The sequence below is a fragment of the Cyrtonyx montezumae genome, unplaced genomic scaffold (assembly GCF_038088225.1).
Source record: "Cyrtonyx montezumae isolate F1298 unplaced genomic scaffold, pur_monq_1.0 scaffold_10, whole genome shotgun sequence".
Classification (NCBI taxonomy): domain Eukaryota; kingdom Metazoa; phylum Chordata; class Aves; order Galliformes; family Odontophoridae; genus Cyrtonyx; species Cyrtonyx montezumae.
This window is the reverse complement of record NW_027071826.1, coordinates 35,087,847-35,113,657: the sequence shown is the minus strand read 5'-3', so window position 1 is coordinate 35,113,657 and position 25,811 is coordinate 35,087,847. Positions and strand designations below refer to the sequence as shown.

General features: G+C 57.3%; 3 protein-coding genes across 6 annotated transcripts in view; 1 reads left to right on the top strand and 2 right to left on the bottom strand.

Moving 5' to 3' along the window:
• Positions 1-230: 230 nt before the first annotated feature.
• Positions 231-6,409, top strand: CHRM4 (cholinergic receptor muscarinic 4). 2 transcript variants are annotated; one of them, XM_065754855.1, is made up of 3 exons: positions 231-356; positions 4,276-4,317; positions 4,431-6,409. In XM_065754855.1, exons 1-3 carry the CDS (start codon positions 302-304, stop codon positions 5,906-5,908), a joined length of 1,575 nt encoding a protein of 524 aa, XP_065610927.1. In that variant the 5' UTR covers positions 231-301; the 3' UTR covers positions 5,909-6,409. The 2 variants fall into 2 exon arrangements, with proteins under 2 accessions (XP_065610927.1, XP_065610926.1); XM_065754854.1 differs by lacking the exon at positions 4,276-4,317.
• Positions 6,410-7,354: 945 nt separating this feature from the next.
• MDK (midkine) lies at positions 7,355-9,411 on the bottom strand. Its single transcript, XM_065755717.1, has 5 exons — positions 9,239-9,411; positions 8,278-8,361; positions 8,041-8,202; positions 7,794-7,955; positions 7,355-7,689 (listed from the first exon to the last, which is right to left on the bottom strand). Exons 2-5 carry the CDS (start codon positions 8,354-8,356, stop codon positions 7,664-7,666), a joined length of 429 nt encoding a protein of 142 aa, XP_065611789.1. The 5' UTR covers positions 8,357-8,361; positions 9,239-9,411; the 3' UTR covers positions 7,355-7,663.
• Positions 9,412-10,763: 1,352 nt separating this feature from the next.
• DGKZ (diacylglycerol kinase zeta) overlaps positions 10,764-25,811 on the bottom strand; it is a 36,915-nt gene continuing 21,867 nt past the window's right edge. For 2 of the 3 annotated variants that reach the window (XM_065754832.1, XM_065754831.1), the window contains exons 8-31: positions 25,614-25,730; positions 25,456-25,527; positions 24,993-25,088; positions 24,637-24,719; positions 24,469-24,529; positions 24,015-24,128; positions 23,478-23,618; positions 23,060-23,138; positions 22,747-22,802; positions 21,734-21,796; positions 21,412-21,485; positions 21,188-21,299; positions 20,746-20,945; positions 20,356-20,456; positions 20,136-20,215; positions 18,774-18,843; positions 17,566-17,606; positions 16,851-17,041; positions 16,278-16,309; positions 15,429-15,469; positions 15,045-15,165; positions 14,492-14,528; positions 14,232-14,331; positions 10,764-12,084 (exon numbers count right to left, since the gene is read on the bottom strand). In XM_065754832.1, coding sequence (XP_065610904.1) covers positions 11,968-12,084; positions 14,232-14,331; positions 14,492-14,528; positions 15,045-15,165; positions 15,429-15,469; positions 16,278-16,309; positions 16,851-17,041; positions 17,566-17,606; positions 18,774-18,843; positions 20,136-20,215; positions 20,356-20,456; positions 20,746-20,945; positions 21,188-21,299; positions 21,412-21,485; positions 21,734-21,796; positions 22,747-22,802; positions 23,060-23,138; positions 23,478-23,618; positions 24,015-24,128; positions 24,469-24,529; positions 24,637-24,719; positions 24,993-25,088; positions 25,456-25,527; positions 25,614-25,730 — 2,199 coding nt within the window. In that variant the 3' untranslated portion in view covers positions 10,764-11,967. Of the gene's footprint in view, positions 12,085-14,231; positions 14,332-14,491; positions 14,529-15,044; positions 15,166-15,428; positions 15,470-16,277; positions 16,310-16,850; positions 17,042-17,565; positions 17,607-18,773; positions 18,844-19,119; positions 19,165-20,135; positions 20,216-20,355; positions 20,457-20,745; positions 20,946-21,187; positions 21,300-21,411; positions 21,486-21,733; positions 21,797-22,746; positions 22,803-23,059; positions 23,139-23,477; positions 23,619-24,014; positions 24,129-24,468; positions 24,530-24,636; positions 24,720-24,992; positions 25,089-25,455; positions 25,528-25,613; positions 25,731-25,811 lie in introns of all 3 variants that reach the window. The other variant, XM_065754830.1, reaches the window with a different exon arrangement.

Here is a 25,811-nt window from a genome sequence, read left to right as displayed (position 1 = left end):
GTTGTGCTTCACCCCCCCACGCCCCCCGCCGTGCCCACAGCTTTCCCCTGGCGTTTTGGTGTTGGGGGGGTAGGGGGGGAGGGCACATCTGGGGGCGGCACATCTGGGGGCTGGAGAGGGAGGGGGCGGGGAGGAGATGCTGGGAGGGGGGGGACCGGGCCGGGCCGGCAGAGCCGGGTCCTCCCCCTCCCCCCGCCCCTCCCCGCCCCTCCGCCGCTCGGCGCCGCCGGGAGCCGGGTGCCGGCCGGGGCCATGCGTGCCGGAGCCCCCGACGGCGCGGCGGAGCGCTCTGCGCTGCACTATGGCCACTGAGAACCGCACGGCCGCGGGCGGCGGCGCGCCCTGGGGGCTGCCCGGTGAGTGCCGCGGGGCCGGGGGGTGCCGGGGGTGTCACCGTTGGCGTCCGGGGGAGATGGGGTGGGGGGGGGGAGGCCGCGTCGGGGTGAGCGCTGCCGGGCGGGGGAGCGCTCCTCCAACTTTCCCGGATGCCCCGGGGGGTCTCCCCGCAGCGGGATCCGCCGTCGCTTCCCGGCCCCGTCGGCGCGGGGCTCCGTCCGGGCAGCGCCGCTCCGCGGTCTGTGCCCGCCGTGCTCCGTCCCGCGGCTCCGGGAGCGTTCCCTTCCCCGGTACCTCCTCCTGGACGGAGATTTGTCTCCCGGGCAGAACGCTACGTGCGTTTTTGCCTTTGCTTCCCCCTGGTTTTGGGACAAGATGTCCTCTCTTGGCTACTTTGACCCTCCCTACCCGGGACGCGCAGCGCTGCGCAGAGCCCCGGGCTGCGAGGGGCAGCGCTCCCCCCCGTGCCGTGGGTGCCCCGGGCCGCGCCTTCTGCCAGCTGCCACACCTCGTCCCCAAAACAATGACATTGGTTTCAAATCGAGGAACGGACCTCGGCGTATTCTCAAATCAGCTCAACGCCAGGCTCTGTCCTTCCTCGGTCTGAACCCGTCTGGCTGCACTGTGGCTGTGATTTCGTTCTGCTACTCGCAGACACCGTGGTTGCGCTCCTGTTGGGACCCCGAGCAGCGGTGGAAAGCTCTGATCTGGGTGCATCGCTACTCCCAGCGCCTGGTGCTCGGGCACCTGCCGTTCTCCAGCCGTGTCGCAGCCCAGGGCTGCGGCTGTGTCACCCTAACGGGCGGCCCAAGGAGCAGCCACATGGCCCCGCGTTGTGCTCGGCCACGCAGAGCCTCGTGCCCGCTGGGCAGGGGCACACAGGAGGGGCACTGCCAGCACGGTGTGCTCAGCCACACGCTGTGCACGGCAGGTTGGTCTGTGTTCTCTCATAGAGGAGAAATGAACTGAAGTGATTAATTAATGCCGTGATCCAATTACTCTGAGTTTGTAGAAGGAGCATGGTTTTTCTCTTCAGACTGTCCCCACAAGGATCCTATTGATATCAGTTTTTATCACAGTTGTGTTTTTTTTGTTTTTGGGGTTTTTTGTTTTTTTTTTTTTGTTTTTGCTTTATTCTTTTATTTGCTTGTTTGTTTGTTTGTTGTTTCTAATGAAAATGACAGACATCTCCCCAGGAAAACACAGACTAAGTTGGGTAATAGAAATAACAAGCTGAGGAGGAGCAGCAGAGCCCAGCAGTGCCCAGCAGGCCTTGGCCCTGGAGCCACCATCCACCAACACACTGAGACACAGCCAGCAGTGCCGAGGGCGAGTGGATACTGTGGGGCTGGGGGCATGGGGAAGAGCGGCAGCAGAGGGAAATGGGAGCTGTTTGCAGTGGGTGCCACCTTCGGTGTCAACACGGCTCTTCTGGCCATGTATGTGCAAACATGGCACGAGGTTCAGAGCCCAGACAGCCCTGCTGCTTCTTGGTGCTCAGAACCGTGGCGTTAACGGGCACTGTTCATTCTGTTGGCCATGGGGATGTGCCCCTCTTGTTCTCCATCAGCCCAACCCAAGGGAGGTTAGCCCGTGTTTCAGTGTCCACCTGCACTGGCTCTTGCACTGCATGCTTAAAGGGCAGCTCAGCAAGCTGCAAGGCATGCACTGGGGCGGTGAGGCAGAGGGATTTTGCGCTGAACCATTCCTATACATTTCCCCTGCTGCCTCCATCCCCACTCCTCAGCCTGTGCCAACATCAGCACCTGCCCCAAGCGATGGGGATGCTCACCGCCACAGCACCACTAGAGCCCCTTGACACTGGCATTTGGGGGCTCACCAGAGCCTGCAGGGGCTTGGCATCCCAAGCAGAGCTGTCTTGGCCTCGTGCTGCTGCCGTGACGCAGAAGGGCCAGGGGAATGCGGGAGCTGTGGCGGCTGTTTGCTCAGCCTCAAGAGCCTGGCGGAGGAGCTCCATCAGTCAGCCGGCGGGAGGGGTGGCAGCAGCCTGGCCTTTAAAGGCAGAGCCCTGCACAGCGGGCAGGCTGCCCCAGTGCTGCTGAGTGCCGCAGGCAGAGTGGACAGAGCCTGGACGCTGAATGCAGGAGACCCAGAAAGGCGGCCCGTCTGCTGCCATGATGGCCTTAATGCATTTTGCGGCTCCTCGAAGAGTGCAACAGCAGCAGGCATTGGCACTGCCTGAGTGCCAGCCTGGCATGGCAGTGGTGGCACCGTGTGGTACCGAGCTACATACTCCTGGAGGAGAGTGGAGGCTCAGGCCTGAGGTCAGGTACAGAAATCACCGAGGTGCTCTGTGAAGCACAGGGCAGGAGCTGACTGTCCCTGTAGCGCTAAGAGTTAACGCTGCCTTGGTCTGGGTCCAGCAGCTCTGGGCTGATTGGGCTGTGGGAAACTCTGAGGTTTCAGTTGTGCAACGCCAAGGGCGGAAAACATCACTTTATGCAAACACGATGTCCAGGTCACAGGGCGGATCCCGAGCGGCAGCTCGGCGCCTGGACCCTGAGCTTCCCCATGCCTCCTCGCCTGGGAGTGAGGCTGCTGGCATGGGACAGGATGGGTTGGGGCAGGATGGGATGAGAGGGATGGGACAAGTGCTTTGTGGAGTCTGTACGGGGCAGGGCTGAAAGCAGCACGCAGGGCAGCTCCAATCCCTGCTCCCTCACAGCTGCCTTGATTTCAGTCCCAAGCTGTTCTTGCTGCTCCCTCTCCCCCAGACCCTGTCTCTGCCACAGGTGTCTGATCCCAGACACAAGGAGGACACAGCTGCGGTGGACACACACCTGTTGCTGTGGTCCTCTCAGCCTCTCCCTTATTCCCTTCCTGCTGCTTTCTTTCCCCAGTGTATCTGTACCTGGCTGCTGTCAGAGCTCCAGCCCAGAGCTATGGAGGACTGAGAGCATCTCACTGAGGCGGGCAGTATTCATGCAGCAGAAAGCAGCAGCAGTGTAGCTCTGCCCCAGGCTCCTCCGAATGCCTCACGCATCCGAGTGCTGCAGGAAGGAGTGCCAGGAGTCCAGGGGAGGGCCAAGGCCAGCAGCTGAGATTGCTGCAGTGGGATGGTGAGAGCAGGCCTAGGGCTGAGTGCTGTGGGCAAGGGACAGCGTGCAGGGCCGAGATCCGGTTGGTGTCTGGGTTTATGTGGGCAAAGATGTCGCCTGGGCTCTGCCCGATGGGGCGGGCATGGCTGAAAAGAGCCAGCTGCTGCTTTCAAAACACCGGTTAGTCATCCATCCCGGGGATTTGGTTTTTCCTTTTTCAACCCAGAAGTTTGCAGCCTGACCTCTGGGTGGCATCCACGGACATTTTGGCCGGGCCTCTCCTGTCCCCCTCCTCGTGAGCTGCGCAGGGGATGAGCTGGGCTTCTTTACTTTGGGCAACTAAGGGTGCGAGCTTCTGCCATGCTAATTAGATGCACTTAGAGGGGGATGCTGGTCTATAATCTTAAGTGAAAAACAAACAAACAAAAACAAATAAGCCTTATCTTAGTAGAAAAGAAAGATGCTTTTTTTTTCAAAGCAGGTTTAGGAACTGGAATGGATCAGATCAGCAGATCAGTTCCTCTGCTCTGCCCAGTCCACTCAGCACTCACATTTCTTCTGGGAAATGCTCCCTCATTCCAATTTTGGTTCACTGATTATTTTTAAGACCACTCTCCTCTCACTCATCACCACGGGGGTCAGCCACAGGCACCTTGGTTTCCATAAAGGTGGCCTGTCTCTCCCTTGTCTCCCACACCTACCAGGGCTGGGCTGTGAACCCAGCTGAGGCTAACTACCCTGAAATGGAAGTCTGGATGGGCCCTGGGCCTCAGCTCAGCTGGGGGACAGGCCAGACTGTGCCCAGTAAGATGCTGTGGGATTCACATGGACATTTCTGGGCTGAAGTGGTAACAAAATTTGCTGTTTTTTCCTGTCCCAGATTTCCTGTTCCAGAAGGAGCTGTTTGCTTCCAGAGACACAGGTGAGCACTAAGAGCCAGGGCATGGCCTTTCTTAGGGCTCACAGACACAGCTGCACAGATGCATGGACCACCATGTGTGATGTTCTTCCTTTCTGTCCCCATTCTCCTTGCAGACCCCATGCACAACCTCTCCGCACATCCCTGGCAGGCAAAGATGGCCAACCTGACCTACGACAACGTCACCCTCAGCAACCACTCCGAGGTGGCCATCCAGCCCCCCACTAACTACAAGACGGTGGAGCTGGTTTTCATCGCCACTGTCACCGGCTCACTCAGCCTCGTCACTGTGGTGGGGAACATCCTGGTGATGCTGTCCATCAAGGTGAACCGCCAGCTCCAGACCGTCAACAACTACTTCCTCTTCAGCCTGGCCTGCGCCGACCTGATCATCGGAGTCTTCTCCATGAACCTCTACACGGTCTACATTATCAAAGGCTACTGGCCACTGGGGGCCGTGGTGTGCGACCTGTGGCTGGCCCTGGACTACGTGGTGAGCAACGCGTCGGTCATGAACTTACTCATCATCAGCTTTGACCGGTACTTCTGTGTCACTAAGCCCCTGACGTACCCGGCCAGGAGGACCACCAAGATGGCGGGGCTCATGATCGCAGCTGCATGGATATTGTCCTTCATTCTCTGGGCCCCTGCCATCTTGTTCTGGCAGTTCATTGTGGGCAAGAGGACAGTCCACGAGAGGGAATGCTACATCCAGTTCCTCTCCAACCCGGCGGTGACCTTCGGCACGGCCATCGCTGCTTTCTACCTGCCCGTGGTTATCATGACGGTGCTGTACATCCACATCTCACTGGCCAGCAGGAGCAGGGTGAGGAGACACAAGCCCGAAAGCAGGAAAGAGAGGAAAGGCAAGTCGCTCAGCTTCTTCAAGGCTCCCCCAGTCAAACAGAACAACAACAACTCCCCCAAGAGGGCTGTGGAGGTGAAGGAGGAGGTGAGGAATGGGAAGGTGGATGACCAGCCCTCAGCACAGACAGAGGCCACTGGCCAGCAGGAGGAGAAGGAGACCTCCAATGAGTCCAGCACAGTCAGCATGACCCAGACCACCAAAGACAAGCCCACAACGGAAATCTTGCCAGCGGGGCAAGGACAGAGCCCAGCCCATCCTCGGGCGAACCCGACTTCCAAGTGGTCCAAGATCAAGATCGTCACCAAGCAGACCGGGTCTGAATGTGTCACCGCCATTGAGATTGTTCCAGCTAAGGCAGGAGCCTCTGACCACAACTCCCTGTCCAACAGCCGCCCTGCCAATGTTGCCAGGAAGTTTGCCAGCATCGCCAGGAGTCAAGTGCGGAAGAAGCGCCAGATGGCAGCCCGGGAAAAGAAGGTCACCCGGACCATATTTGCCATCCTGCTAGCCTTCATACTCACATGGACTCCGTACAACGTGATGGTCCTCATTAACACCTTCTGTGAGACCTGTGTTCCTGAAACCGTGTGGTCCATTGGCTACTGGCTCTGCTATGTCAACAGTACCATCAACCCAGCCTGCTATGCCCTCTGCAATGCCACGTTCAAGAAAACCTTTAAGCACCTCCTCATGTGCCAGTATAGGAACATTGGCACGGCCAGGTAAACTGGCACTCAACGGACCACTTCAGCAACGTTCCGGCAGTCCTCCCCTTCATCTCCTTCACCTGGAGGGGTCCTCTGCTCCCTCTCATGGAAGCGCAGACTGCGAAGTGCTGGCAGGTGATGCCCTTGAATGCTGACAAAGTCCACAGCACCTCTGAGCTGCAGCTCCTCCAGCCACCCTGGGCCCAGGGACTCACTGAGGGACTGTGGAGGAAGGCGAGCTGAGGCCAGATGTACTAACCACGAGCCCTCCCAGCTCTCTGCCCTGGATGTGTTGGCCAGTGGACATCAGCGCCCCTCGTCAGACTGGCTGCCTCATCTCCCTGTGGCTGACCATCTCCTGGCTGTCAGAGCTTGTTTGCATGCAAACAGCCTAACACCGCGTGCTTTCAATAGTCTGGTAGACTGTTTATTACCCGAGATGAAAAGAAACGGGGCCCAGCTCTTGCCAGCCACTTTGGACCAGGTCAGCTTGTGTGTGCGCACAGAAGGCCCTCTTGGACTGTCACAGGGAGGTTGGGTCTGTGCTCAAGCAGCTGTGGTAAGCTCCCTCCTCACCTCACCTGGCCTAGGGACCTGTGGGGACAGTGTGGGACACCTCTCTCACCACAGTGGGCCCAGGGAGGACACAGGTGACTGCTGAGCTTTGTAAATGGACGTTAACTCCATGGCCACTGCTGTCGCGGAGTCCTCAGCATGTGGGGTCCCACCAGCCCCACCTGGCCCCGAGGTTGCAGCCCGGGTGCCATCATGCTGTTGCCTCACTCCTGCCAAGGCCGGGGCTCTGCTGAAAGGTGGGGGCACTGCCATGTCTGTGCATCTGTCTCAACCCGCGCCAGGGCAATGCTGTGCAACCTGGAGAAGGGCTGCCCTGCCCTGCCCCCCTCACTGCCGCTGCCTTTAGGATCCTGACATAGCGTTACCCACATTGCCTGGCGGGTTGGCTGGGGATTCTGGAGAAGTGTTACAGCTACAGTTGACCCCCAACAAATAAAGACCTCGGACCAGAAACCAAAGGCCACGGGTTGAGGAGTCCATGTGGTGTCACCGGGTTATCCTCAGCATCCCATGGGCCCTGGTAGGAACAGTGAGTGCAGATGCAGATGGTCCATGGGGACACCCCCGTGAGTTCTTTTGTCACCCACCATAGGGCAGGGAGAGGGCAACACCCCAAAGTGCTGCCAAGATGAGGTGCTGGTATGGGGCTGATGTGGCACCCAGGCTGCTGTGCCCAGGCACACAGTGACTGCTCTTCTCCCTCTGGTCCCAGGGGATTGGCAGAGCCCCCAGTAGTGCCACAACCCCCATGCTGGTACTGCTCCCCCGCAGCATCACTCTGAGCAGAGATGGAGAGATGGATGTGGAGGTAACAGGGCCAGAACCTCTTCCTCTCCGGGGGTCCCAGCCCCGCAGTGCTGCACAGGGGTGGCAGACAGGCTCTGACTCATTTATGTTTTTTTAAAAAGATTTTTATTGGAAAAGAAACCAAAACCCATTTCCCAAAAGAGGTGAGAGCACCCAGTCGGCACCACTCAAAGCAATGGTCAGTGTGGTTGCAGCAGCCACCAGGGCAGTGGCAGCAGCTTCCCAGGGCCAGTGGGTCCACTCTCGACAAAACTAGCGATTAAACAAGGCATCTCCATGGCAGAGGAGGCGGGGAGAGGAGGAGGAGGAGAGGAGGAGGGCCGGAGTGTGGCTCACTGTGGTGGGAGAGGCACATGCGTCTGGGGCCAACGACGATGCCGGCCGCCCCACTCTAGTCCTTCCCCTTGCCTTTCTTTGCTGCATCCAATGACCATGGGAGATGTGTTAGTGTTATGGCAGCTGCCAGCAGCTCCCTGCCCAGTCCTGGCCCTGAGCGCTGCCTGGGGGCAGCGAGGACTCACCTTTGGCCTTGGCCTTCATCTTCGCAGCACACGGCTTGCTCACATAGACCACCTCCTCGCACTGGGCGTTGTACAGCGCTTTCTTCAGGATGCCTGAGCGTGTTTTCACACCCGTCTGTGCGCTGCACCCTCCCCAGCTCTCAAACTTGTACTTGCAGTCAGCTGCAGGAAGGGAGAGGTGTTAGGAACATGCAGCCCTGACACAGCCCCGGCCCCAAACTCTCTCCCCCCCAAGCCACCTCCACACCTCCGAACTTCTTCTTCCAGTTGCAGGGGATCTTGCACTTGAGCTTCCTGCTCTCATCTCCGCAGGTGCCCTCGCGGTAGCCCAGGCCGCAGTCCTTGCTGTTGGGGACGCAGGGCCCCCAGCGCCAGTCCTGGCACTCGGAACCCTCCTTCTTTGCCTTCTCTGCGAGGGAGGCAGCGGCTGGGAGACGGGGCGGCACACCCAGACCCCCCCGTGCCCACCCGGACTCCCGCTCACCTTTCTTGGCTTTCGCAGCCTCGGCGGAGGCCGCCAACAGCAGCAGTGCCAGGAGGAGGAGGAGGCCCTGGGGCTGCATCCTGCCTGGGGCGGGGGAGGGAGGGATGGGCACCGCGCACCGCCCCGGCCCCAGGAGCTCAGGGGCTGCCATGGTGCCTCGGCCCGGCCCCCGCGGAATCCGGGGACGGAGGGGGGGGAAAAACCCATGGAAAGAGAACCCCTGCCGCGAGGGGCCGGGAGCGGAGCCAGAGGAGTTCACACAGGCGGACGCACGCAGCGTGGGAGCCTGAGGAGCGCTTTAACGGGAGAGCGGCGCCCACTGCCGGCACCGCGGCCCCAGCGCTCCTCCGTGCGTGCGCCGGGCGGGTGAGTGCGTGTGCACGCGTGTCCACACCGCGCCGAGCGCTGCCGCCCTGCAGGGAACCATCCCGCCCGGCCCGAGGGCACCGCGCCCGTCCCGCGGCACTCCCGGCGTACGGAGTACAGCCTTCCACCGCCCGTACCCTCCTCGCCCCGTCCCCGTCCCCGTCCCCGTCCCCATCCATCCTCATCCCCATCCCTCCTCTCTGCCCCGCGCGGACCGACCCCGGATCAGAGCCGAGTGGCGCGCCAGGTGATGCCCGAGGAGGATCCCCGGCTCCTCCAGGGCGCCGTGCCCCGCTCCCACCCTCCCGGGACCCCTCGCCGTGGCCGAGAGCGTCGTGGACTCCCGGCCCCCTCAGTCCCCCCATGGTCGGGGCTTCGGAGGGGGCTTCCCGCACTCATCCCGCAGCTCCTCGCCTCGCGGGGAGCGCGTCGCAGCCCCCCACACCCCCTCCCCACATTCAGGGCGCGCCAGAAGGTCGCCCCCACCCCCCCCAACCCCCGTGCCCCTTCCCTGGGCGCGGGGCTGAGGAGGTCTAAAGCGGGGCGGGGGGGGGTGCGGCTGCGGAGCTCCGCGTGTCCTCCCCCCCCCACTCACCTGCGGGGCGGTGGGCGCGGAGCGGCGCCGCTGCCTTTGCTTTGTGTGGCGGCCGCGTGCGGAGCCCCGCGCAGCGCAGCGCAGAGCAGCACAGCGGCCCCTGACGTCGGGCCCCGCCGGCAGCCCGAGGTGGTCGGAGCCCAAAGTCCCCGTGCAAGCCCCTCCTCTGCCCCCCGGCAGCACGGCCAGCCACAAAGGCGGGCGGCGGGCCGAGGGGCGGCCCCGGGGGTTGGGGGAGCAGCTCGGCGGGGAGGGGCCGCTCGGCTCCGCTCCGCTCCGCTGCCGTGGGCTCGAGCCCCCTGCGCGTGGCGTCCCCGTGTCCCTCTGTCCCCGCATCCGAGCCCTGCACAGCGGTCCAGGGCTCCGAGAGCAGGCTCTGCGGTCCGTGGGCACAGCCCCGTCGGTGCCTCCTTCCACTCTGCCCTCGTGGACCACCGCCTCACCCCGCGGGAGAGCAGGGCTGACGCCAGGCCCTCCTCAAGCCCACGGCGGCCAGCAGAAGGGGCCGAGGTGGGCAGCAGAGCCATTTTGTGCCCCTTCCCCGGACGGAAGGCCGCTGGGGCTGCTTCAGCGCCGGGGATCGCGAAGGCAGCATGCAGCCGGGGGATGCGCGCACTGGGAAATGGCTCCTGCGGCCCCAACCGGCAGCGGGAGGCTGTGTTCGCAGGAAGGGGCCTCACGCAGAAGGAAGGAGGGAAAAGAGGGAGAGCGAGTGTGACAAACGCTGCAAATGCACAGCGATTACCGGCTACCTGCCCTCTGTGAGGGAGGCTCTGCAGGAGGGATGGTGCTGGTGCAGGTAACCCAGCAGGCAGCAGCCTTCCTCATCCTTGGCTCTTGGAAGCGGGGAGCAGCCCTGGTGCTGCGGCTGATCCCACACCGCGCTGACCCCGAGCTTGGGGCCAGGCCTGGCCCACCCCACACCCACCGCAGCAGGAGGAATTAAAACATCCTTTTTTCTTTCTTTTTCTTTTTTTTTAATTTCAATGGCAAGAAACAACAACATCCAAACAGTCAAAAGTCAAAAAGCGATGGGAGCGGGGGCTCACGCCAGGCCCTGGGCCTGCTAGAGCCGGCACCCACAGAGTTACAAAAATACAGTCCTACCAGAGCGCCTGGGAACACCGAACCGGGTATTGCACAGAACCCCTGCCCCACGTGGGCAGGGCTACCGACACCCCTCCGCCTCTGCCTACACAGCAGCCAGGCTCAGAATTGCACAGCAACTCGGCTAACGTGTGGGGCCCGGCAGGGAGGGGGACAGTGTGTCTCTGAACTACCTGTACAAAAACGGGGACATACAAACTGGGAGGAAGGGGGAGAAGGGGGAGCTGGGCCCCTGGCTGGGCAGCAGTTTGCACCTTTGAGAAGATGGCAGCATTTGTCTGCAAGCGAGCAGCACTGATGGGAACTAATGGTGCTGCTGGGGCATCGCCATCGGGACAGCAAGGATGTTAACCACCAAACCCCAGCACCAGCCCCGTGTGCTGCTCTGGTCCAGCTGCCCCACAGCCTCAAAGGTAACTCTGCCCCACGCTAAGGCCTGATCAGCATTGTGGTTCTTTGTGGTGTCGCGATACGTTTTTTTCTTCAGTATTTGTGTTGCAGGGGGATGTGAGCAGTGTTGCCCAGCACAGCCACACTGGGGATGCCCCGGCCTCCTCTCCTGGGACCCCACCTGCGAGCTGCAACCCAGACCTGCTTTGCACACACCTCCTGCTTGAACGCACCGATGCCAATGGTCGTCTGCACTCCTCCTTTGCCAGCACCCTGCAGTCAAGGACTGCTGCTCTGCAAAAGTGTGCGCTCAAGCACTCACAGTCTCTGCAGGGCAGACAGTGCCACGTGTCCCATGGCAGGTGGTGCCCCAAATGCCATCCTGTCACATGCATGACTCAGGGTTGGAGATCCTGACACCTCCTGTGCATCCAAATCCCTCTTTCTGCTAAAACCTGTGGAGGTGTGCTGGCAGCCTGTTGGTGGCCTGCCTAGGGAGCTTGTGCCTGGGCTGGGAGACCAGGTTTCCCTGCAAAACCCTGAGTCTGATTTGTGGGGATGGCAGAAGCCACATGCAGTGGTCACACAGGTTGGGAGCACAGGGAGATCCCCAAGGGCAGCACAGAGCCAGCACTGAAGGCAGCCAGGAGGGCAGCAGCTGCCCCGCATCCAGCCATGCCAATTCCAGATACTCTGAGGAAGGGGTGGGAGCACGTTCCCTAATACAGGGGACTTGTCTCCAGCCACAAAGACCAAGGGCAGTGCCAGGCCAACAGGAGAACAGGACTCAGAGGCAGTATGTCACGGTGCTTCTTGTGGATAAGGTGAAGTGCCTAATGGAGTGGCACTGCTGGCAGGCAGAGGGGTGAGCAGTGGTGTCCTTCATGAATCATAGGTAAGAACTTGCTGGGGGCACTTTCACTGCTCCCTTGAGCGAGGGCGATGGATTCCTCCATCCCTGCCTGCCCCAGCGGGGCTCTGGGATGAAGCCCATCCAGCGCGGGGAACGTGGTGGATGAGGGGCAAAGGGGAACACACAAAGAGCAGGGCTTCAAGTCCCAAATACCCACTGTCCTCATAAACAAGCCCAGCTTGTGGCACAGCCCTGCTGTCTCAAACTCCTTCAGGGACTGGGCTGAAGTTTAGAGAGGGCTGGGCCAGACTCACAGCTCTGCCAGGTGCCATCCTCTTCTCATCCTGCCCAAGCTGGTTGGGCTAAGGCACGCTGAGCGCTACACAGCTGTCTCCTGGTCCTCCCGCTGGATCATCTGGTAGTGCTGTCGGTTCTCGAGGTAGGCAGCCAGGTCAGGGTCGTTGGCTTTCTCAGCCCTGTGCTTAGGGGTGTCTCCCTGCAGAGGGAAGGCAACACATCAGCGCGCCGAGCGCTGGAGGAGACAAAGGCTGCTCCCCATGACCCGCTCTTCCCCGGTGCTGCCGAGGCAGGAGGGAGAGGGCGAGGAATGAGGGGTATGTCTGGGGAATGCCCGGGAATACCAACCCCCCTTCCCTCTCGCAGCCTCACCAGCGCTCCCGCTCCCGCAGGAGGATCGCATTTCACCAGCTTATTGCAGCCATCTGGACTGTGTCCACTAATGAACTCCCGCACTCCATAAAAAGCAAATCTGTTAACAGCTCGCCGCTACGTCTCCTCTCCCCCCTCCTTCTGCCTGCCCCTCGCTCCTTCTCATTAATGCCTGGGCTCCACAGTGCCAAACAAACCCTCTGCTGAGAAAAGCCACGGAAACCTGGCACTCTGCCGCTGCCATTGAAAAGCGGCCCCCGAAGGGAAGCGCTGCTGCCCAGCTCATCTCGCGGAGCACAGCAGGACCACGGTGACTGAGTGGGGAGCAGAGGCCCCCATAACAACCCACAGACAGATTTCTTCAGTGTGAACAATGGTTGGGCACTAGGAGCCTCCACTGTGTGTGGGTATGGCTGCGGACAAAAGCTTGAGCACATCCCACTGCAAAGATGCACTAGAGTGGGACTGCAAGGGGGGCACCCACAGGCACACTTTTCTCTTGCACATTTGCACACTGGGACACCCCTGTGCTTGCTGCCAGGCATGCAGCCACCAAGAAACCTATCGTGCACGCACACACCAGGGCATGCCACGAAGAGCTGAGCATGCAGGGGGCTGGAGGCTGCCATGTGCCTCACTGCTTGGCTCTCCTCGGGGGCCTCTGCTGAATCCAAGCAGGCACTGAACAAAGGGGTAAAAAAAAAAGGGGAGGAATAGAGTTTCTTCCTCATCCCCCTACAGAAGCCTTGGTGCAGCACCATCTCCTGCCCAGATCCGCAGCCTGAAACTGGAGCTGCCAGGGCCCCTCTGCACAGACGGGCTGAAGTGTGCTACCTGATAAGGGCCAACCTCCCTCAGGGTTGTGAGTGCAGGACCAGGCTGTCCCCAGCTGTGCTGCATCTAGGTCTGCCAAAGGTCCTGCAGCAGAGTTTCTATGGAGGCTGGTTCTTGCCTGTGCAGACAGGCTGTAACCTGGCGGCTAAACGAGGTCAGCGCCACGAGCAGGTGGGTCCCCAGATGATTGCTACAAAGCCAGGCATGCACTCACACAGGCACGTGCAAGCCCTGCTCCCTGGGGCAGGCTGTCATTCCTGAGCTAGGCTTCTTTCTGTGCTGGCAGGTTGAGGCTGTTCATCACACAGAGCATCCCACAGCCCTTCCCAAAGGTCAGAGAAGAGCCGTGCTACCCGACTGCCCTCTCTTCACTCTGTCCCCTCACTGGGCATCACCTTGTCCCATGGCTGCCTGCCAGGTGTCCTGCCTGGCCACCATGTGAACAAGAAGGAGTGATCAGGTGCCAGAGATTGTGTATACAGCATCTCCCCGGCAGCTGGCAACGGGCTGCTCACTGTCTGAGGCAGCCCCTAAGCTTCAATAGCCCCCTGCAAGACCACACACCTGATTGGGGTCCTTGTCCCAGATCCAGACTGCACCCTCTCGACCTGTACCTACACCTCCTCTGCCAGATGACCACGTCCTCCTGCTGCAATGCCAACCCCAGGAACCTCGCGGACCAAAACACAGCTTCAGTCCCCGTCATGCATCTGCTCTGCAGGGGCTGGCAGCAGCTCCTGGCACCAGGACACATCTCAATTAATGTGGTATGTGAACTGGAGCTCCTCGCCTGCCTGCTGACACTCTCTGCTTCACCCAAGGAGCCCCAGTGCTCCATCCTGGCTCTGCAGGGGGAGCCCTGCGGCCGGGAGGGAGCTCGGCAGCGAGACTGTCCTCGCTGTGACCCCACAGGGTGGGAAGGGGGAGACAGGGATGAGACATTCCAGCGCCTCGCTCCTAATTTAATAAAACAACACAGAGAGAAGTGAAAGGGGGGGAGGATTTAACCCCTCTGCTGCTGGGAGCAGGCTGAGCAGCTGCTCTCTTCCCCATGTACAGGCTGCACGCTGGCAAAAACTGCGGCCCTTGAGCTGCTCTTCAGACAGCCCCACCACAGGCCCCCTCCCAGCCCTCCAGCACCTGCAGGTCAGTCTTCATGAGCGATGCCCCAGCCTCCACGATGTAGTGGCAGATAGTGCGGTGGCGTAGGGCTGCAGCCTGGTGCAAGCTGGTTTCACCGCTATGGGGAAGAAAGAAGCAGATGTGAGGTGTGCCCCCTAAACGTGCCGAGAGGGGACAAGTGCTGCAGAAGGTGCTTGTCCCATGGTCAGCCCAAGGGGTGCTGCCTGGGGACTGGAAACCATGGCCAACAGGTAAAAAAATGTCAGGCAACAACTTACTTCTCTTCCTCTGTGGCATCAAGGATTTCTGAAGGGGCTGCGGAGAGAAAGAGTGCGGGGCAAGTGAGAGGTGGGCCTACCAACCAAGTCTGCACCCTGCTGTAGGGGCTGCTATCTGTACTTCCTACAAAGGGCCTGGCTCCAAAACACTCAGGCCAGCAACAGCATCTGATCCCAGCTGAGATTAGGGAAGAAGAGTTGCTTGTGGATTCATTACAGAGAAGCATCCAAATAAAAATAAACCAGTTTGCATTTCAGTGGAAGTTGCCAAAAACAACAGGTCAGCTCCCCTGAAAGCAGAAGCATGACACTGGGAGATGTTTCCCAGAGATGTGCTGGTCACAGCATGGATGAGATAACAGCCCATGGTACTCAGCACTGGCAGACAGATGCTAAGGAAAGCCCGTGCCACAGTGGGAGGATGTAGCAAATCCTAGGGGATGGCACTCCATGCCCAGAGGCACTCCTTCTAAACAGAGGGCTGGGTGTTGTTGGCTGCCAGCCTGCTTTGCTCAGGGTGGCATTCTGGCTGCAGCAAACCAGCCCATCTCACCATTCTCAATTATGTATTTGACGATGTCCTTGCTCCCTGATATGACAGCGTGGTGGAGGACAGTTCGGCCCGAGGAATCTCTCACCATCAGGTCTCTTCCAGCCCGGTGCAGCTCTTGGAACTATGGGATTGCCAAAGAGATTCGGATGAGGTTCCACTCTCCACCCCCTAGCCCTGGCACCGCATCCCTGGGGTGCCCAGCAGGTTGTTTCTGGAGAGAAGCTTTGAGGCCCAAGGCTCCTTGCCAGGAGCCTGCCTGGCTTTCACCCACTGCTCCTGGTTGGGCACTGCATGGAGGAGAACCCTCACCAGAAGCCACCGAAGGGCAGTTGTGTTCAAAGCCATCCCTGGTGGCATGTCAAAGCACAAAGCCAAAGTGCCTACCTTGCTGAAGTTGCCGCTCTTGGCAGCTTCTATCAGGTCATCTGCAAAGAGAGATGGGTTGGGATCAGAGAACTCCATCTGTGATGCTATTTATCTACCTGGGGAACCAAGAGTCGGACACCAGAGACCCAAAGCTGTCAGCTGAGTTCCTCCAGGTGTCAGCCCCTTGTTCTCAGGGTGAACAGCAGCTAGATTGATTTTACATGACTCCTGCACCATTGGGTATGTGAGGGAAGAAGAGAGATACCCGTGTACCTGGGGGTGCAGCCAGAGCTTGGCCCCAGGGAGATGTGTGGAGGGAAGCAAGGGGCTCTGCCCATAGGCAGGATGACTTGCTATGGAAGCAGGGAGCAGATCTGGGTGTCAGCCAGCAGCCAAGACGCCTTTCACCAGTGAGTCACTCACACGTCCAGGCTCTGAGCTCAGTTCAAGCTCCAGGAAACTCTTTCCATTTGCTCAGTTCAGCGAGGCCCCTGACCTTGTGCTCCCACCTCCTGAGCTCCTGCTGCGGCCTGGCAGAAACAGCCCCCAACCCAGCCAACAGCACACAGCTCTGCAGGTGGGGGATTAACCCCTCTGCCATGCCATTTCCTGCCCTCCCCATGCAGCTCGGCAGAGCCAGGGGAGCACCTGGCCATACCACTCCACAAATCATCGTCAGGTCTTTGCTGCCTGCCTCTGGGGTCACCCACCCCCACCTAGCACATTAGCTGCAGGGCTCCTGGCTGCACTTCAGAGAAAGGACGGGCCAGAATGCAATGGCAGAAACCCAAAATAGTTCAATCTGAGAGGAGGCAGGACAGATTGAGGGCCCTGCTTGGCGTCTGCAGTGAGGACAGACGAACTCACCTTTGTGCAGGAGGCAGAGCTCAGCCTCGGCGCTGGAAGAGAAGAAGAAAAGGTGTAACTAACCCTGCCAGCCTGGGCAGCACATTGCCTGAAAGTAGCATGTGGTAAGTGGAGGGACAGCTGCAGAGATGCCTACCTGAGGCACCCTTCCAGCCAGCAGGAGAAGCAGGCCAAAGGATTAGCTGCCTTCTAACCATGCCATCTGCTTCTTCCCTGAGCTGGGTTCTTACCCAGCCCTGCTTCCATTTCCACTGCTGCTCTCAGCCTCCAACCCACACCTAAGCCTGGCCCGATCCATGTCCACAGACTGGTGCTGGAGCTTGGTCCTACAGCTTTGTAGCCCATCACTTTGTGATGCTCCATTGCCTTCAGCACAGCCAGCAAGGAAGCAGGGATGGCAAGACAGCATCCCACTCACTTGGTCTAATTTGGTGGTGGATTCTTATTCAATTCCTGGGATCCCCTCTACAATCCAACCTTGGGACCAAAGCTGTGAAGCCAACCATGGATTTCTCATTGCTGCTCATTCTTCCTGAGGCCTAGCACCCCACTTCCTCCCACTTGCAGACTCACCTGGGGGCAGGAGAGCAGGGTGGAGAGGAGGAAGAGGAAGGGAAAGCAAAATGGTGTCCAGGAGGTGTGGCAGATGAATCAACAAGATCAGGCATGGCAGGAGAGGTGCCTATGGTCTGTGTGATCACCAGCTCTGGGTCCAGCACATAGAGCTCATCCTGAGAGATCTCTGTCACATAGTTGAGGTGCTCCTGGAATGCACAAGTTAGGCTCTTTGGAAGCAAGACCTACATCTGTGTAACTCCATCTTCCATCCCCCTTAAGCCCCACACCTTGCATCCCACTCTGTCTGAGAAGCCTCTGCCCACAAGGCTACGGCTGACTGAAGCTGTGAGGAAGGGGCACCAAGTGGAGCCTCAAGGAGTCAGACATGGGGAAAGGAAGGAAGCTGCACGCCCACCCTGTCCACTCCTGTGAAGCTTGTGATCACCAGTGCCTGAGGCTATGGTCAGGCATGCCTTTCCTGCCTTGCTTTCCTCAGTCCTCTTCCCAGGCTGGCACAAATCCCATCTATTTTCAAGGTCCCCAAGACTTCAGACCCTCCCAGGACTCCTGCCCCAGCCCAAAGTGCACCCCTGATGATGCCTAGAGGCATTAGGTGTCTGTTCTCCATTTTCCAGACTCCCAGCAGTCTGAGTCGCCTCCTGGGTGGTATCTGGCCCTGAATCTCCCCCACCTCAGAACTTACATTTCAGGCTGTTTTTCCCCCACTCACCTGCGCGCGATCTATCCTGTAGAATCGATCTGCTGTGGTTGCTGCAAGACAGGGACAGAGTCAGACAGAGTGATTCTGCAGTGGGACCCCTGGTGGCCTGGGGAATTCTCTTTGCAAACTGAGTGGGAATTGCCCAGATCAGATTAGAGGAGTGAAAGAGCTCCATCTATCCTGTCCTGGCTGGAGATTTACAGTCATGGAGTTGCTGATGAAGGCCTGTAATTCAGCTACTTTAATGAGCTTGTGCTGTCTTGAATGAGGCACTGGCTCGTTTCCTGACACATTTTCCTGAGCTCAGAACCTGCTGCTGGGAGACTGGCTGGAGGAGGGAAAGCAGTCCTAGGAGTGACACCTGGGAGCAGCGATCCCAGCAATCCCTCGTGGAGGGTCTGAAGCCCCCAAGGGAGAAGCAACATCCTTTCAGCCTAGTATGAAGCTTCCCAGGCCCGTGTTGCAGCCTCTGGCTGTACCTGATGTCCCATGCAGGGTGAGAAGAACCAACACGGGGAAATACAGCAACATCTTCATTGAGATGAGAAGAAAGGACAATTTTCCCAAGTGACCTGCCAGGACCTCTGAAACATTTGCCTTATATCCAAGACAGCTTTTACTCGATCACCAGTGACTGCTAGCTCTAGAGAAAGGTCTGTTCCTCCCAGCCTATGCTAGGTCTGGAGTTAGAAACTCCTCTTGCAGGTCAGGGAGATGAAGTGTCAATGGCAGTAACTTATCTCAGCCAGCTTCCACATATACAGGGAGAGCTCTGACCTCCAGGTCAGTGGAGGCAAAGGGAACTGTTTCCAGAATGGGAAGAAGCAGCTGGAAAACACTGGGGAAACTGTTCCCATACCTCCAGGATACACAAGGGGGGATGGCTCGCTCCCAGCTTGCTAGAACATGGGGGCCCCCTGCCTGCACACCACAGAAGAGCAATCCCACCAGTCCTGAAGAGACTGGGCACACTGCAGAGCCACATTTGGCTCTGAGGCTGGAGAGCAGTGGATACCCCTTGCCTGGCAAGCTCCTCACTCTACTTGTGGTTAGCTGCCAGAGGAACAGCCTGGGCAAAGAAATGCTGAACTTGGCAGCAAGGATCCCAGCATCCCCGAGTCCTACGTCCCATGTGGCTCTCATTGGCTTGCCAGTAAAGGTCTGTCCTGTCATACCCCAGATTCATGCACAAAGCACTCCCAGAGGATGATACTCACAGTCCAGGAAGCACCACTTTGGTGACAGTTTCTGGGATGACAGTGTCTTCGGTTTGGCTCCATCTCCTTCCTGCATAGGAAAAAGAGAACACAGTGAAGAGAACATCTCTTGGGCCTTCTGTTCTCTTCCCAGTGTGTCCCTCCTGCTCTGGGAGGCCCCTCCAGATTGGAGGGCTGCAGGTGCTTAGACAGAAATGGGAACTTCGAACACAGTGATGGAGAGCATTACGGGACAGAGCAGAGCGGACATGCCAGCTCACTGGAGGAGTGCCACAAGATGAGCCCACAAGACAAGCATGACGTACATGACAGATGGGCTTGAGGGATGGTGAGACGCCATACACACCTGAAAGAGCAGGCGCTGCAAAGCAGAGGGCTGTGGAGAGAAATCCTGCAGAAAGGCAAGGTGTGCTGTTACAGTGTTTGCCTGAGCAGCCCCCTATCCCTCCTTTGGTCCCACACAGGTTTACACTGTCACGCTACTGCAGATATGGCAAGCAGCTTTATACATTGTCAGGCCACAGTCTCTGCCCTGATCCAGGACCAGAAAACAGGATTTAGCTCAAGAAGAGAGAAGAGGGAAAACATTCGGTGACCAAGGAACACCAGCACAGCTTTGGAGGGAGCTACCAGGCTGATGATGTGGGAAAGTGGTATCCTCTGATGTTAGGAGTCTCCTAGCCTCATACCTGAGATGCCCTAGGCTGCAAGTGCCAGCTCACTGTGGACTGAGCAAGGTCCTGTAAACTGGGAGAAAAATGGATTGTGCAGTACAACACCAGGAGCCACACTGTGGACTCAAAAGGCATTGTTCATCAGGACCAAAGGTTATGCAGCCTGTGTGCAGGTTGGGGACACACATTAGCACACTGGCAGGAGCACAAAAGTTACTACTTGCAAATAAAAAGTATTGGAGGGGGAAAACAGCCCTAATCCACGCACCAAGGGAGAAGCAGAGTTGTGCTGAGAAAGGCAGAGCCTGAAGAAGGTTGAAAGGAAGTTGAAGGAACACACAGTACAGCAAACAAATGGACAGAGGAAAAGCCTCCCCAGACACCTAGAAGGAGGCAGGCACCTGTGCTGGCTTTTTCCTCTGCCACAGAATCTCTCTGGACCAGTGACACTCGGGGCCTGGAGAACAAGGTCAGGAGAGCAATGGAAAGAAATAAGCTGTTGGACGGCAGGGAGAAACATGCCATCCAGCTCAGGAACCTTTCTCTACCATGTGGTGAAAGCAAATCATGAGCTCCTACCAGAAGCAGGAGTGCTGGTGCAGGCAGATCAAGGAGGCCTAGAATTCCTTCCTCTGATTCCCTCCAAGCTCAGCACTCAACCACAACCTCTTCCCACACAGAGCCTCACCTCCTGCAGCCTCTCAATTTGGGTCCGGCACAACTCCAGATCACTGTCCCCTGGAACCACGATGATCCCCAGCGGCACAGCTGCACAAGACAGGAAACACATACAATTCAGGGAGCACACTGTGCCTGATTGCCAGCACCTCACACAGCTCAGCTGCAGGCACTGGTGGACTCAGGGAGTGCAGTTCCCACTCCTCTGCTACTCAGCTCAGGTCACTCACAGGCTTCCTTCAGCTTTTCCTTGTCATAGTGCAGTGCCTCGTAGTCACGCATGCTGATTCGGCTCACTCGGATTCGCAGCCGCTCAGGCACTGGCTGCTGGCTGCACGCCGTGAGGAGAGAAAAGAGAAGGGATCAGAAGGTGACAACCCACTTTCTCCTTATGCACCTTACTCCTCCAATACAGGCAAAAGCTCAGGGTGGAGTGGGGAGATTGCCACCAGCAGCTTCTCCAGCATCGGGCTCTAGCCACACTTCTGCAGCCTGGGCCCTTCTCAGCTCTACCTTGAGAGGACTAAAATGCTCCTGGGAGTGATAGATCAGTCTTTCCCCTTCTCCATCCACCCCTTCTGCTTCGGAGAGGAAATGACAGACTGATCTGAGGAACCTACTCATTGAGCAGAGGCATGGAGTTGCGCCGCTTGGTCTTCTGCACCATGTTGGCTTGGTTGCGCAGGGAGATGTGGATGCAGGAAGCTGCCAGCTTGCAGGGCTCCCCATCTACCTGCATGGGGATGGCCTTCGACGTGGTGAGAACCACCTGCCGGCACTGGCACAACCTCTCCCCGTGGCCACCCACCTGCAAAGCAGCCTGCAAAAGAGTCCAGAGTGAGAGTAGAGCACAGACTGAGAGACGGATGGGGAAAACATCCACTTCAGTCAGACGGTGCAAGTGAACTGAGACCTGTCGAAAATATGTCTAAATATGAGAGAGCAGATACTGTCACACAAGCCTGCACATGAGAGGAACTGTGAAGCAGTGGGGCTGACTGATGAACAATGAGACTGGTTGTTGCCCTGGTTGCTAGCTATCACCAGCACCAACGAACTCACCAGGGATGTCATGGTGAAGCCAATGACTTCAATGCAGCCATCATCATGGCGCTGCGGCTCGAAGTCGTGGTGCTCTCCAGGGTTGCCCCAAGGCATTGTGCCTGCACAGTATCTGTGAAAGGACAGTGAGCAATACATGGACAGGCACCCTCAAACCTGGGGACAGAGTTGTTGGATGACAGACAGTAGCCCAGTGCACTTGGGCAGATCCTGGGGCTGCTCACCTGGGGATGTTCAGGAAGACCAAACATTGGGGCTTCAGGTCCTGGATCTTGGGGGTCAGGTCCGTCCCATCACACTGGAGACAAACACAGGGGCACTTAGTCTGCTATAAGGAAGGAGTCTGGCCCACCTAGCTATCTGGGATGAAACAACCTCCCCCTCCACTTCTCAGGGCAACTGTCCTCCAAGATAGGGGAACCTGATGCCTCAAGGAGCACACCCTCTCCCCCAGTCCTAAGACACTTAGTGTGCTTAGAATGGCTGCTCCTCACTCCCTATACAGTTTGCCCCCCTCCCTGGCCCAGAGCCCTGCTGCACACTCACAACCAACTTGACGTGCTTCGCTAAATCTTTGGAGCTCCCTGTGAGGAAGTCGGAGAAAGCCGTCTGCCAAGGCAAGAGACAGAGTTAGTGCCCAGATGCCCACTGAAATGGTCAGCCAGAAAACCTGCTATCTACCTTCAAACCCCAGCTGCGGAGAGGAGTAAACTCTCTCCCTGTCGACTGGCAGAAGCCCTCTCCTCTCATCCTCCTCAAACAACCTGATCCATTCTTGTCATTTTGCCTACCAAAATCCTTGGGGCACCTCACAGCTTCAGTAACACACCAAAGCATTCCTTGCCACCCCAAGTCCTGGCTTTAGGGAAGGTGGGCTTTCTCCATTGAGACACTTGGGTTACAGGAGAGCATTTCTGTTTCAAGCATAAAATAGAGAAGATGTGACTCTGTTTAAAAATAACAGGATAGGGAAGATAAGTGGGAGAGATGTGAGATGGTGCAGAGCAACACTTGGCCTTTAGTACTGCTAAAATACCAGACACCCCAGCACTTGGGTAGGAAGGTATACTGTGGGGACAGACAAATAAATAAGACACTGAAATGCAAAACTCTAGAAGGCATAATTAGCCAGGGAGATGCAAAAGGCTCAAGGCTTATAAAAACAGAAGACCAAAGTAGTCTGAGGACTCTATAGAGAGGCTTCCCCTTCCCCTGCAGGAGGGCCAGCCTGCCTTCCCACAGCTCTGGGGAGGTCCTGCCTCGCTGACTGTCCACAAGCCTGAGAACAATAGTGGCAGGAGATCAAGGGAGCAACCGTACTGCAGGCCAGAGAGAAAGCTGTATCACCAGCAATGTCTGCAGCCAAGCAGAGCTGCAGCTCCCAGTGCTGCAGACCCTCTCCAGCACCTCTCCAGCTTCAGGGGCAGGGCTCAGCTTAGGTGTATGCAAAGGACACAGTAACTCAGAGGAGTGAACTGAGGTAATGGACAGAAGCTGAGGCCATGCCTATGCTTCAGCTGAATCTATGAAGGCATGCCTAGATATCCTCTTGCACTCACCCCAGCATAGAACATTTTATTCCGAAACCGACTGTTGAACTTCTCTGGATTGGCCTCTAAGAAAAGGAGAAAAAAGTCCAAGTCATTGGCATGCACATGTAAACATTTTCCTTGCCTGTTCTCTCCAAACATGGCTCTCCAGCCAGCCTTGACCAGGACAGTTTCCAGCTTACTGCCCTTGCACACACTCCTCTTCCCCCTCAACAACTGCTCCCATCCCCCTGATTTCACCTCTGTTCTGGTATCAGTCCTCTTGTCCACTTTTCTGAGGAGCTTTTATGATGTGTTGGAGCTGCACCCTGCTGCCACATACCTCGGGATTCATGAAACTCCAGTGTCACCCGCGCATCAAAACCAAGGCTGAAGTAGTTATTAAAGACATCCAAGGGAAGCTGAAATGGAAGGAACAAGACTGGAAGTGCTCATGTTGGCAGAATGAGGCTGCCAGTATGTGCCATGGCAAAGACAAGACAGTCACGCACTGTGCTCATGAGGGTAAGTGTGGACTAGCTGTCCCTCCAGGACACCATGGAGGTGTCCAGGCTGAGGTGCTGGGCCAGCTCTGTTCTGTTGTTCTGATCTCAGTGGCCTCAAGGTGGGACAGGCAGTGTCCAGGCACAGGAATCACTGGGGCTTATGGCAGTGCAGCACCCAGCCCACTTGCTGCCCTGCATAACTGTAGCAGACACTGCAGTGGAACAGGGAACAAAAGCAGAGAGGAGATGTCCCACCTTATCAGCAGCTGTCTCATCCTTTTCCTCAGGGTTTGCTTCAGGGTTTGCTTCCACATGGAGGTTCCAGCGATCAAGTTGCACAATGTTCCCATCTTCCACGTGTGACAAGATCTTGGACAGAGGCTCGTCTGTGTAACCCTGGTGAAGAAGAGAACTCGGTCAGTCTTTTACCTGCCTCCCAGGGATGCCTCAAGAGACAGTGGACTGTGGGCAAACATCTCAGAGCAAAGTATGTGGAAAAGATAGATTATACTTGAAAGCACAACAACCAAATGGGACTTTTAATTCAAAAACAATGCATCTTCTTCTAGAAGTCTCCCAAAAGTCTGAAAAAATGATCGCTTTTATGTTTTAATATATTATAATCTAATTCAGAATAATTAGTATGTCAGAAGAACAGTAATATCTGAATGGCACTTATTTATTGGTCTGCATTTAGGAAAAGCTGGTGCAAATGCCCATCCATGTGTCTGGCACCAGTTGAAGCACTCTGTCTGCCTCGGGCCATGGTTGGCTCTTCTGCCTGTCACTTACCCCACCCCAGTTCAGTGTCCTGGCCAAGTCATTGCCTGTCCCCAACGGCAGGATGGCAACAGGAGGAGGTGGGTTGAGCCGCAGCTGGTCTAGAATGGAGAGTATCCAGCCCACCTGCTCGAGCAAGAGGGTACAGAGAAACAGTTGGTTACGTCAGGGAACAGCAGGCAGGTGAAGGTGACAAGGAGCACTAGCCACCACCAGAGAGGCAGAGACAGCTCTCTTTTGCCACTGCTGAGGCTATTCACGTTCTTTAATAAAATGGGTGCTGCAGGAGATACCAGCAACCATAGCGGAGACTTTGTTCCCCCAGAAGGGACACAAATGCAGAAGCTCCACACAACCAGACCACCCAGGAGCTGTGCATGCGGGGACCCACAGTACCTGGTGCTACCAGACACAACACACATGCAGTGTGTGAGAAGCATCAGTGTGAAGGGGCTGGGGGACTCACCGTGCCATCTCCCCCACATGCCAGGATCCGTAGGTTGTGGACCTTGCGGTACAGCTCCAGCCTGCGGGGAGCAAGGAGAGTCAGGAGGAGAGGCCACAGACACTGAGACTGCAGACAGGAAGAGGTGTTACTGCAGGGGTAAACTGAAATACAGCAAACAGTACTCACGCCTCCTTGGGACCGCCCTGGCTGAGGTCGAAAACTTGCCGTGGGTTGAGATACCACATGAAGAACTGGATGATCTTGGCTCCCTAGGGAGATAAGAAAGATTTCAGGTAACAGGCAGTTCTCAGTGGAGTGAGGGAAGAAGGCCTGGTGACAGGTCTTTCACCAATACAGTAGTGTTCTGGGGTACTCAGGCTAAGGCTGAGTTGAGTGGGCAGCATGAGTAGCAAACTGACAGCAAAGGTTTCTTGTCCCTTTTGCAGCTGAGACATTACCGAAACCATTTTGATTTCTCAGTAGCCACATGGCAAGGCCCTCAAAGAGCTGCTTTCTCAAGGAGAAGTAGGACAAGAACATACCTGATTCCCACCACTCTTGGGGTTCACAAACACCAGCAAAGGCTTCATGAGAGGAGCTGGCATGGGCTTGATGACAAAAGGTTTCCACCTCCCTTCCTGAAAGAGACACCGCAGGTCCATTAACAAACCTGGTGAAATACAAACTCCCACCCCCAGCTGAGCCCTAACATCACGTAGGTCAGGAGTGACAGGAAGAGAATATCCCAACCACCCCATAATCTTAATAGCTAGGATGTGCCCTGCCAGCAGACATAACTCACCTCCCAGCCTTTCTCATCTTTGTGACAACCTCTGAGATCTTCAACCATTCCTAAGGCTCCTTTTTGCCCCAGCACCCTTCTCTTCTACCTTGCACCTCAGTGCAAACCCTGAAAAGTGCCCTAATTTCCTAGTTCTGCTCCTCGCTGCCCAGCATCTCTACCCTTCCAACACAAGGACACCTCCACTCTCTCTTATCTCTTACCTCAGCCCCCTTTTTGCTGGATTTTCGCTTGAATGATGTCCTCTTCTTTTTCTTACTGGACTTCATTGGATTCTGCAAAGAAAGAAACCCAAACACTGTATGAGGAACTGCTGGGTAAGCAGGAGCCATGAAAATACACAAGAGCTGATGTGCCTTACCTGGGGCCGTCGGACCCGCAAAATCCAGGTGGGAGGAACAACAACAGCAGCGTGAGCCCCTAGTGAGCAGGGCTCTTCAATGTGTTGCAGCATGAAACATGACACTTTGCTGTGATACTGGAGAAGCAGAGAGACAGAGAGAAAACTCAGCCACTCCATTTCTCCTCCTAGTTGTCCTGTGCCAGTGAAAGGAGAGCT